General features: G+C 34.7%; 1 protein-coding gene across 1 annotated transcript; it reads left to right on the forward strand.

Annotated features, from left to right (window-relative positions):
• Positions 1-107: 107 nt before the first annotated feature.
• On the forward strand, positions 108-12,172 carry LOC120345110 (prostaglandin E2 receptor EP3 subtype-like). Its single transcript, XM_039414508.2, has 10 exons — positions 108-1,576; positions 1,993-2,170; positions 2,540-2,706; positions 3,112-3,270; positions 4,040-4,168; positions 5,404-5,513; positions 6,011-6,113; positions 8,835-8,930; positions 9,569-9,662; positions 10,160-12,172. Coding segments are annotated over exons 1-10 (1,182 nt in total). The 5' UTR covers positions 108-1,432; the 3' UTR covers positions 10,162-12,172.
• The last annotated feature ends 163 nt before the right edge of the window (positions 12,173-12,335 follow it).

Raw genomic sequence — 12,335 nt, forward strand, 5'->3', positions numbered from 1 at the left:
GTTGCGCGCTAGTGTTTTGTTTCCCCACGTACGTAACGATCGAAACGAAAAAAGGATTTTACCCAGAGAGGTTTATTAAGAACGAGCGAAGTACTTTTTCTTGCGTTGGTTGTTTATAAAGGTTCCCTGTTTGTAGAATTGGTAAGAACAATCGTCTTTTTAAATGCAAGCATGTTCAAACACTTATGATGAATATTTGAATAAAAAACTCGCTATGTCACAATACAGAAGCTACTATCGATAGTTACTGGTATGACCTTTACGAATCGGTCACAGCATGCTAATGTCTGTTTTGAATGAATCCAAAAAATTCTTGTTTGTGTGATTCAAAATCAGTTGGGAGGTTGACGGACTGAATTTTACGCAGCAATAGGACTTGGTGAGCGAGTAGTCTTCTGGTTTTCGCTCCGTTGTGTTAAATGCAAGGGAAAGAATTTTGACAGTTATTGGAAAAGAGCGAAGACTGAAATATGTAAATGTAAAATAGTATTTTGTTGACGATGGTCCATATTCGCATTACGTAACCGCTGAACACGGAAATGTTGCCGCCATACGAAATTAGCTTAGAGTTGGTAGTATGTAATGTGCGTCACAAATTACAAGTGCGTAATATTGGAGAGTAATATTACAATTAAATCAGCTATCTTTCGCAAGTAGTACAGGTATCAGCGTTTTGTTTTCGCTGTTAAGATGAGAAATTGTAGAGGGATTGCGTGGTCGAGGTTATGATTAAACAAATTGATCTGGGCCGCTTGTTGCTAATTCATCTAGATACTGACTGCGTTTCTAGAATGAAGTTATATTTACTGTCATTGACACCCTGTAACTAATTCTAATTCAACACATGCCCGCTACTAACGGGAGGTATATTCTGTACAGCATGTGATTTTGAGCTTAAGTAAGCTTGTTTGTCGTATTCAGTGTTAACAAGAAAGGAGTACCATAAATACCTGGTGAAGTTGGCCGATTTTAGGGTGTAGTTTCAACTTATGTCTGGTTCAGAAAAGGAGCAAACTTATAGACTTGAGAGTATCCTAACTTTTATTGTTTTCGAAGAACTGATAATCAATCGGACGCTTAGCATTAAAAGTTCCAAAGGCCCTTTAATTGATTTTTGCTTCAGGGCCTAAAATGAATTTTTTTTTACAACTCAACGCATCTGTAACAATGAACTGGTAAATTTATTATCCTCATAATCGACAAGGACTCGCAACCCGAGCCAGGGGCCGTAGTTAGCCTCACGGTTCAAGCCGTGTTATAGCCATTGTTCTCCTTGGGGCAAATTACGAAGAACTATCCACGCCGGGACATTGCTTGTATCTTCGGATTTAGTCTGAAATAATAAGCCCGTAGCGTGGGCCCCCTTGTGGTTGATATTCAAAATATAAAATTTAAAAGTTTGCAATAACAGAGTACTAACCGTTCAAAATAAATGTTGGTCACAACTTCCGAGATACCTGTTTCAACAGCTATGCAGTTTGCGACATCGACGGTGAATATTAGTAACAATGTTGCATCAATCACTATGAAATTAGAAGATCGTACCAATGTATTTTTGTGCCAGTTTGATTCTCAGGTGAGCCTAAACAATGTCACGTGTTATAGTACAAATATTTAATACGCAGTTTGAAGCCATGTTGAATTTTGAAACATTGATGAGCTGTAATGGGAAGCAGGGTCAATACGTGGTACATTCATTTGGGAAGGATATGCGAATAAATTGCATTAGATCGAAGGTCCACGTGAGGTATTTCAACTCGGACAAACAAGCAACAGTACGCGGGAACTTGTATGTCTTTCTGAGCACGGAGATGTTTCAGATCCGACTAGGCTTATCTCATTTTTTTGCATCCTAATGGGAGTGCTGTCCCTGAAGTTGTTTTTAACCTTATTACAGCAGGTTCAAATAACTGGTCGTGTGCTTTTTATTGTTATAATTTTGTTGGAAATTATATATCAGGTGTTTGTTTATTTATTTTTATTTTTTTTCAGGTAAACTTGTCGATACCAATTATATCACTTACACTTGGGCTGATTGGACACATTGTCGGTATCGTATCAGTTTTATACCGTAAATTTCGTCCACTTCCTCTCATGGTCTACGCATCTGTTCGAAAGTTGAATATAAACGAGAGCACAGTGAACCACATTGAAACCTCTTTGGGGGACGGTGAGTCCTGTCTTGCTCGCGTTCCACTGAATTCAGTAGGAAATAATTTATGCAAAATCACCTAAAACCAATAACAACAATACTACATAGTGTGGTGGTTACACAAAAAATTTTTTGCGATAATAACTGTTTTACCCACGTTTCTGGTTGAATATAGAGTCTCAAATTGGATTTGCGACCCTGTTCGTTTCTCCATTTTACGATTGATTGATTTGATGTCAACCCGATAAAAATCAGCATCCCCAGAATTAAAAATGCGATCCGTTGTCTATAAAAGCATTGTATCTTTTAGTAAGTACTTTCTAGCCCATTTTGTGGATCGCAGCATATAAAACTCACTAAACAGCTCCAACTAATCCTTGCTTACAGAATCCTCCAACAATCGAAAAGTAGAATTTCACGGGAAAAAAACTCCGGCGAAAAAGTTTGGAGCTTTTCATGTGTTTGCTTGTGCATTGTTTGTCGTCGATATTTTCGGCATTTTGATGTCATCGCCTGTTGAAATTTACTTATACTTTTATGAGGAAAGCGTAGAGGTAAAATTGATTGTTTGTTTATTATTCACGACTGTTAAAATATATAATTTAGGTCCTCCAAAGCAAAAAAAAGGGGAAATTTGATAGAAAAAATTCTGGTTCTCAATGAATATGTTTAGATCGCTTTGATTAGATCGATTCTTTGATACATTGATTCAATATAATTATATGTCACATTATACACTTTATGGCGTCTTTGAATTTAAGATCCCCCCATAACAAAAGTAAATAATTTAAAAACTTGTGCATGCATACGAATAAATTTATATAGAGTTCGAATTTTCAGATATAGAAATTTTCGTCAATATTTATTTCGCATTTATAAACTAAAAAACTATTTAATCAATATGTCACATTTTAGCGAAGGCAGACAACTATAACAATCATGTCTATTTTCATTACCAGGCAAGTACCCGGAACCAAATTTGCAGTTTAGTCAAATTCACGACTGTGTTCATTCCAATTGCAACACTATGTTTCATAATGTTGTGTGCTATTGAAAGAGCAATATGTCTCAAATATCCGTTCTGGTATCACGCAAAAGTAGAAAAACTTATCGATAAGGTGAGACCGTAAGCATTTTGGTCAATAAACAGAAATGGATTAATTCATCAACTTCTAAGTTAACTTTTCGTGGTCATTGTGGCATTCTTTTTGTTGTCCCTTTTATATATATGATTGTGTCGAATTTAGTGACTATTTAATATTGAGTTGTTCGGTTGCTATATTTGCTGCTTCAATGCAGCTACAAGGTGTCGCTGACTGGATGACTCTTTGAGTCTTTCGCGATCCCTCGTCTATTGCAACAAGCCGATATCTGTCTTCGTAATTTGTTATATGTCTTTTTTTATTTTTTCATATCGTATATTGGTTTTGCATGACGAAAATAAAATCTGAATCTGAAATAAGTATCGAATAAATACAGTTGACTCGAGTATTGTCGAGTCAATATTTGGGGGTTTCAACCTCGCAAATAGAAAATTATTTGCAATTGTGGAATAACATTGGTATAATTGACATTCCTTTGGATTAACAAAAATGGATATATTTATATATAAAATTTGATATTTCTGCGAAATTCATAACGTCTACAAAACATTAAAATCCATGAATTCATTTACATTAAATATCTCATTTTTGTTTTCAAATGATAATTCTTATTTGCAATATTGTATGCCCATATTTAATTAGAAATTTTCGGAACGCAGGAACTCCGTCCCGCCCTAAAAACTACAGTTTTGATGTACAAATGATTATTTCCTGTAATAAATGGCTCTCAAATGATGTAAAAGTAGGTATGACAGCAATATAACTTTTATTTACGTATTTGCAGGTTTTTTATTTCAGCATTATTCTGGTCTTATTTTTTGCTGCATTATCTTCAATACCTGCCAGTGGCGTTGTGGGAGTTCCAACAATATATCCTTGTCTGTTGTGTCTTCAAGTGCAAACAAAAAATAAAGTGGGTTGATATTTCCTTTAGTTTTTATTCATAAGCGTGTTTGTTTTCCTGCTACTGTCAATATAATCATACATTCGTTACAAGCTTCCGTACTACCGAAGCTTGAAGTTGGAAACGGGAAGTTTGGATTATTTGAATTTTAATTTCATAATAAATTTAATCCCTTCACCACTTACAGGATTCAGCAGATAAACAGTATTTTAAAAACTGCAATCGTCAAAGACTTCCATATTTTCGTTCAATATACGCTCAACTTTTTGAATTTATTCCAGACTTATTTCACGCTAATGGTATTGAAACGCCTTATTTCCCATTCATTTTTTTCTCTCCGAATTCGACTTTATTGTGGAACATAATACCACAACATAAAAATTTCGCAAAGCGTTGGTTCGGTGATGACGGCGGATAATCCTCAGATGAATGGAAATAGTTTGTTTATTATCCATAAAACAAATGTAGTCGAGAATTGTTTCCAATGTGTGTAATTATCATGGACGGTCGTCGGATTTTATCCAGTTGGATACGGTAGCAAACACATTATATTTGTAGTAATCAGTAATCAGTAGTTTATTTTCTCACCATACTGAATGCACACTTGATATACAAATTGAAATAAATGATGAAAAAGCATTTCTGGGTGAAGGGAGCCGCGAGAAACAAAATTTGGTTATCGAGCAGCAGCACCCGTCAACGTATAGTTAGTTATATCTGAAATTTTGCAGTGATTGCACTGATCCACGTCTCATTTCGATCATTACGCTCGATTCTTTTATCGTAGTGTCGAGTGACCTTTCGGTATCCGGCCTAGACAATAGACATTACGTTTATTTCGCCGTGCAAGAAATCTTTACACAAATTCAAAACAAAACAAGAAAAAATGCATACATTACAGTAACGGATTTCAGGGCAATTGACAGGAGCTGGCGAAGGACCAAAAATGGTCATCATAAGTCTGCGACACCGAGATTTAAAACGAGGCAATAATAAAAATTGAAATAAAAGAAAGCAATAAACACAAAGAGAAACTTAGTCATTCAAAAAACTGATATAAATCTTCATATACAGTTTTAGAAAGAGAGAAAATAACAGTCGTGGAAATTCAATTAATAGACAGTAATTATAAGCCATGGTTATTTGAGGGGGTGCGGAATATTTCAAGACATACATAGATTTCAGAGCGAAGACGCTGAAGTGTAATCAAAGTTATTAAATCTGAACTCCTCTTTATTTTCCAGATTTTCAGTTACGTGATTGCAATAATTGGAATTATTATGATGTTGATTATGACTGTATGCAATGTATATAGTTTTATTGTGCTTTCGGTAAAACTGAAAAAAAATAGCAGGTTTGGAATTTGTGAAATGCTTGATAAAGTACAACAATACATTTTTAAAACTCTCAAAAATATTCTATTAGCAGTCGTTGTTGGTTTATGCAACTTGTGAAACCATTTTAGAGACGTGTCTTCGGATCGAAAATTTCGACTGGTATACTTAAATGGAAGTTCACCAATAGATATTGCAATAATAGGTCAATAGGATAATACAGTGGACATAAATGGTATTTAGTGTTGTGGTTATGAATAAATAAATAAAATATCCACCTCCCAGGTGTAATATGTCGTTTGTACTAGTATTTGATTGTTCGGAGACTTTTTGGGAACTGCGCTGTAAAATACCGAACCCAAACAAATTATTTCGGATAACTTTTTTAACATTTTCAAAAGCACATAATAATATTGACATCGTAGAATTATCTGTGCTTTGAACTCAAAATCAAATACGCTGTTCCTCTATGAATAAATTTCCTAGCTCATTACACCTTTATCCCTTCTTTATTCAGAATGATCACGAATTATATAAACTGGAAAACGACAGAAATTCAGAAAATGATACAAAAGATAATCATAACATGTATTACTGTTGCATGTTGGCTACCTTCTATGGTGAGTTGATCTAACAGAATAAAAGTGAACTTAAATATACTATCACGCGCTTTCATATCCGCCATTGAATCAGTAACTAGCAATGAATGTTTCCTCGTCCGAGTGTCTTTGCGAGTTGTGTGTCGAAGCTGGGTTGGTGACCCCAAAAATTCCTAAACCCGGAATTAGGCTTGCACGTAATTTACAAATTTACGGAATTACGGAATTATTTCGAATTACGCAAGCGAAGTCACGAATTACGTAACGTCGTAATTATTGGTCGAGCGCTTTCGCGATTGAAACGAGCTCTCTTCAGAGCAGTCAATTCCGTCGATTATAAAAAATTAAAGTTTAAGTACAAGAAGTTAGAGTTCCGGTATTCGCAGCCGTTTTTCTCTCTCTTGTTAGGCAGATGGGGAGGGCATAACGCGTCATTTACTAACCTATTATCAACTTATCTAAGATGGCCAATGTACACATTAACCGTAAATAAGGAATAGAATTGTGTCGAGACCGATGGACGCCAACACACCTGGTTTCAACTTCTTCGGGTGAAATGAGTGAAGAATGTAAGAGATCAACTTATAAAACATGGTCTATTTGTAAATGTCGTGATAATTAATGTCGCGCTTATCAAACAGCAAGAGACGGAAGAGAAATTGCGTAATGAACCAACGCAACTTAGTCCTTTCGGCATCGGTAAAGCGATTGAGACGGCAGAGAAACAACATTACGACGGGATTTCCCGTGTTTATTCTGCGCGAAATCCATTTTCTATTACAAAATCTTGATGTTCTGTTACCGGTTTTATCGTTATATATCTGTCCGGACTTGGCATTGCTCAATATGTTTTTCACAATGCCTTGCAAATCGCAATATGTCGGCCAAATATGATTACCTGTCTTTACCAAATGCGGCAACTTATTTTGATTTATCGTTGACCTGAATACCACCGGCACTCGACCAAACTTGTGTCAATCTTGGCAAATAGGATTGTCGACTTGAGTTAGAAAAATAAATTAATATTTTCATGAGTGCAAAATAAATGTCACAAAATGCATTGTTTTGCGATATAACTTTGTATTTTCGGAGAAGGCATGTCATATAAGTACGGTATTTTAAATAATGCGCAAATAATTAATATTTGATCTAAATTTATCGTAAATAATGTTATAACATTTAGGCCGCGAAATGATTTAATGTAAAATGAAGCATGGAATTCGGAATATCGTCAATAAGTCGGCATCAATAATTATTATAAAATGCTAACTAAGTAGTAAAGTCGGATATTGTAAAAAACGGTGAAATAACAAGTCTTCGTCGCGAGGCAAGCGAAAGTATAATCAAACGAGAGAATACGCTTGTAGTTGATTAATAAATTAGCAACCCGGAATTTTTATTCAATACGAAAGTCGTATTAATACGTCAATACGATTTTAAAAAAGTGAACTATCGTTTCTTAAATATATTACCAGTGTTGGTAATGATAAAATTGATCGCATAAAATTTGGTGATAAAGTTGATAAAGGAAAATCAAAGCTAATACAAAAGATAAAAATCAGAATAAAATTATTTTGAATTCACTCCTTGATATTTGTCTTTAACATCTGTCTCCGGCGTGTGGTACTGCCGGGAATATGAAAACCAAACTTCGATGTCCCATTCGGAATAGAAGTGGATTAAATTGGTTGGTATGCTAGGTTTAAATGTGTGAAAAAAATATCGCAATTACGGGGTCATTACGTAATCGATTTGGCCGTAATTACGGAATTGATTTTTGTCAATTACGTGCAAGCCTACCCGGAATAGAAATTTTGAATTGCTCGGGGTCGAAAAAAGGATTCCAGTCTTGTTATTTTCGATAATCAAAGCCAAAACTTCGTAAAAAAATTCAAAAAATAAGTAGACTGAGCGGTTTAACAGTCTTTTTAAAAAAGCATAAAAATTAAATTAACTGGGCGTTTCTAACAGTCTTTTCAGGAGAGCATGTAACGCTGAATATCGTGTTATCAAAATCCGATTACCTTGGGAATTTAGTGTTAGTGTTGGAGTCAAAATTTTTATATACCCGGGACTATAGTCAAAGTTAATTTTTTCCAAGTCGGAGGTTGGAGTTTATTGTAAATTTGTCTCGGCCATGGCCAGCCATGGCTAATTCTAATCAAGTCAATCACAGTTGTTAGGACCGTTTTTGGTCGCTTCTACTTGAAATGAAGCTATCTCCTAAGAGAAAGTAACCGCTCGATGGCGCAACAGGGACGCGTAAACTTCGTATACAAAATCCAAACAATCTGTCTCGGGGAAAAATGCCTAAGCCGCCAGCTAAATTTGGAGGATTTGATCATATTTGGCTCATAGCTCAATATGCATTGTTGTTGGCCAAGAGAACAACCATTCCAATGCTTACGTAAAGAGAAAAACGCTATGGATATCCGATTGGCCTGCTACAAAAATCTCTATCGTATGTACGCAAAACATTGGCAAAAAATATTCAAACATTAGTAATTTTGAAAATGTTGAAATAATTTTAGCACAATGAAAATTTCACTACTATATCCAAAATAGTTTATATTCAGTCCGAAGCCCGGAAATTATTTTGAGCAGTTTGTTTTTTGCATAGGGAAAAATTTTTGGCGCAATGATGAATTGCATCAAACTAACTCTTCCCCGCTACCCATTTACATTCGCGTGTGAGTATAGTTTTAAACAGTGGAATTTGCCAAATTATATATTTTTCAATAGATCCAGTTACTGATCTATCAAGATGAAGCGAAATTAAACCGTCAGAACAAAATAGCGATGCAGTTGGCGGCGATAAATCTTATTTTGAATCCATGGGTGAGCTTATTTTGTATTTGCTATTTAGTATTATAATTGTAAGTTATAAATATCTTTTGGGTACTTGGGTCTTAGATTCCCGTTACTTGACTTTTTAACGACGCGACGGTTTCGGAAAAGTATTATCCGCCTCGTAGGTATTAACACATAGACCAGAGCTATTTATATCTGTTGAATAATTTCGAAGAGGAAATTGAACTGAAATTGAACGGAAAGCGTTGTTCCAAACTATGTTGTAAATTGTCTGCTTTATATGTTTTTTTGTACAGGCACGGGCATTAACTATCTCTTACCCTAAAGTTTGCAATGTACGTTTATTTAATTGAAATTTACAGTGGTTTCAATCTTTTATAAATTTTGAGTAGTTGGTGGAATTGACACATCGTATTACACGACCGCAGTACTTGTCCAGGTCATTTTGGCTAGTTACCAACAAAGTTGCATGAAAATTCTCGCATCGTGAAACTAGCCATTTACATAAACTGAATTGACCCTATATCATTATATGTTACGAATAATACACGAAAATTACACGTCATGTTAGTTGAAGATTTTGGTTAACAATTGAATTTGAAATATTCTGCAGCGATAAGTTTGGCTTGACTTCGAACAAATTCATCCTAAACATTTTTATACAGATATTCTGGCTGTTACGAACCAGTAATTTGATTCGATTTGTCAATTTTGTGGAATTACGTTGCTTCCATTCAAAATCTAATCACGACGATGATTGTAAGTGTTATTTTTTATTTATCCTTTTTGCTTTCACTAAGCTATTGTTACTATTTTTCCTCGAACTACTTATAATATAATGAAATATAACTTAAAAATAAAACGCTCAACATACCGATGTATGAAAATGAAACAGTTTATAGTTTTGCGCGCCGCGGGGAATATTCTAAAATAATGTATGTATTGCTACTATAAATAATATATTTTTCAAAAACTTTTCAATTTACCTCACATGTTTGTTTAGAACAATTTCACTTTCATTCTCACCATAAGCCCTTCTTATTTTTATGAGATGTTTTGCACCTTCTAATTATAGTTACCTTATGCTCTCTCTTTAATTTTTATCTTTCAGTCATTTTCTCGAAAAATTTCGTTATGCTCAGAGAACAAATATAACAATACAGACAAAATCGTGAAACCTCAAAACCAAAAATATTTGTGTCGATGATGCCTCTCAATAAGTAAACTGAAATGTCATACAGCCTGTTTCTTTTTAGAAAATTCGAAGTAAACAGCACTTGATGTGGACAATAAACAAAAAAGAATCATCCGTGAACGATCTCTGCAATTATGAAGACATAATATAATATTGAAGTTGTGGGTGATCTATATTTCATACATGTAATTTTGAAAATATTTAGGCCCACGAAAAGGAATCTGGCATTGGAAACAGTTATTTACGTAATCAATGTGGACGAATTTGCTGTACAGTGGATAGAACGTGAACTGCATACGCTAATTCAATATTTTTGCATAAACTGAAATACCGCTCGTGTTTAATATACTAATGCAAAAATTCTAGAGAGCTATACAATTCGAATCTTTGTAGTGTACTTACGTTGTGAAAGGACCTAGTTGATTAGATAGACTATTCTATAGCATCTTTGCTGGTGTTTTTTTTACCCAAATTTTATTTGAGAACGATTTTCTGATTTATTTACTGCGCTATGGACACGAATTTTACACATATTTGATATTTATTGTAAAAAATATAAATCACTATGCAGATTTTTATTTGATTATCAATGCTGGTCAATCAACAGTTTTTACGTTTTAATTAAAAAAGACGCAAGCACCTTTATATCACCTACTATATTCTTAATATGGTTTCGTTTTTCAATAAATGGAATAGACTTTCGTAAAATGTTTTGATCTGTTTCATTTTGTTTTCTATATTGAGGTATAACTGGAAATTAATATTATTCTATTGTCAACAAGATTATAAACACGCAAGCCGCGATAAACAAACGGTAATTAAAAGCTGCGTGATAACCTTGAAGTCTCCGAAGTTTGTGGTAGGAAAAGCTGAAGCAAATCAAGCATATACCGGGTGCAAATCTGCTGCAAAAATAGCTTACAAACCTCAAGTACTGCCCGCGAGCAATTCGCTAGTTAATTGTCGTAAAGCGTCTCGATGTTTAATGTTTTCAATTAGATTACTGAATTTGAACCTACTGTCATTGCAAGTTCCTCTATCTTTTAGTTTGGTTGCCACATTGCATTACGATAAACGACTGCACAGTACATCATTTTGAAATCGTCCCCGTTATCCTCTGTTAATGCGCTTCTGCAGATATGGAATTTGTTTCATACATCCATACTAATCTTTTCATAGCTCGCTAAAGATGGCAACTGATGATACATAACTATATTTCCTATTTACGTGTATAGAAAAGGTTGTGAAGTAGAAATATAAAAATTCTCCAGGCTATTCCCCAAGCTTAGTTGCCGCACGACGCGGAGTGGCAAACGGACGAAAGGGCCGTTTTTCGCTAGATTTACAAGCTCTCCTACTTGTTTCTTCTTCACGTGTATGGATATGCAAAACTCTTATCCTGGTATATATAATTCTTAGTCTTGCATGCCTATGCAAAAGAGGGTATTTCTATTTTCTCTGGACTATTTGGCGTGAAGAAGGCCAAGTTATATTTTTTTTAAACTTGAACTTATAAATTGGGGAAATATGTTTTCTTCCGCATGATGGTTAAAAAACTGATTATTGACGATGCAGTCGGCTTGACGGAAACTAATATTTTGGCAAAGACAACAATAAGATGATCAAAAGCGTTTATTACAAGATAACAAAATCCTACTAGAACCGTTTCGAGCATTCCATACCACATTTATATTATGTGGTACCATCACGTAAGGGTGTTGTATTTATGTCCAAATTCTAAATTTTAGTATTATTTATACATGCAGTTTATTTCGTGTTGGGTTATGTTTTATTTATGAATGTGGCATTGTCTTACAAATTCCCTTGTACAAACAGTTTTGTATACTCCACCCTTACCCCTGTTACCACACTCACCCACTCTCCTTGCACAACTGTCTGTATAAGGGACCATATGTATTCGATTGATTTCTATTTAAAACTTTTCAAAGGGGGTGCATGACGCACGTTTGTGATTTAGGCCAGTATGGTCTTGTGCATACATCCCGTCTTCAGTAATGATAATCTATCTACGCTTTTGTTGCTTTTTACGAGACAAATAAACATACATACATAATTCACGTTTTTTTTTTTGTAATTTGGCATAAAGTTGAAGATTTCCAAGAACGGATTTAGAACATTCGAATCGTGATCTATTTCGGTTGACTGGAAAGAAAAATTGCGGATCACGAATCTTAGCTCCCGGCGTAATTAAACTATTTTGGACATCTAAGCAGGTT

The sequence above is a fragment of the Styela clava genome, chromosome 5 (assembly GCF_964204865.1).
Source record: "Styela clava chromosome 5, kaStyClav1.hap1.2, whole genome shotgun sequence".
NCBI lineage: Eukaryota > Metazoa > Chordata > Ascidiacea > Stolidobranchia > Styelidae > Styela > Styela clava.

Excerpts from the sequence above, each read along its gene's own strand:
- LOC120345110 (XM_039414508.2), top strand. The coding sequence starts at position 1,433 with ATGTTGGTCACAACTTCCGAGATACCTGTTTCAACAGCTATGCAGTTT. Across the intron at positions 1,577-1,992 it reads TGTGCCAGTTTGATTCTCAG|GTAAACTTGTCGATACCAAT; the intron begins GTGAGCCTAAAC and ends ATTTTTTTTCAG. Across the intron at positions 8,931-9,568 it reads ATCTTATTTTGAATCCATGG|ATATTCTGGCTGTTACGAAC; the intron begins GTGAGCTTATTT and ends ATTTTTATACAG.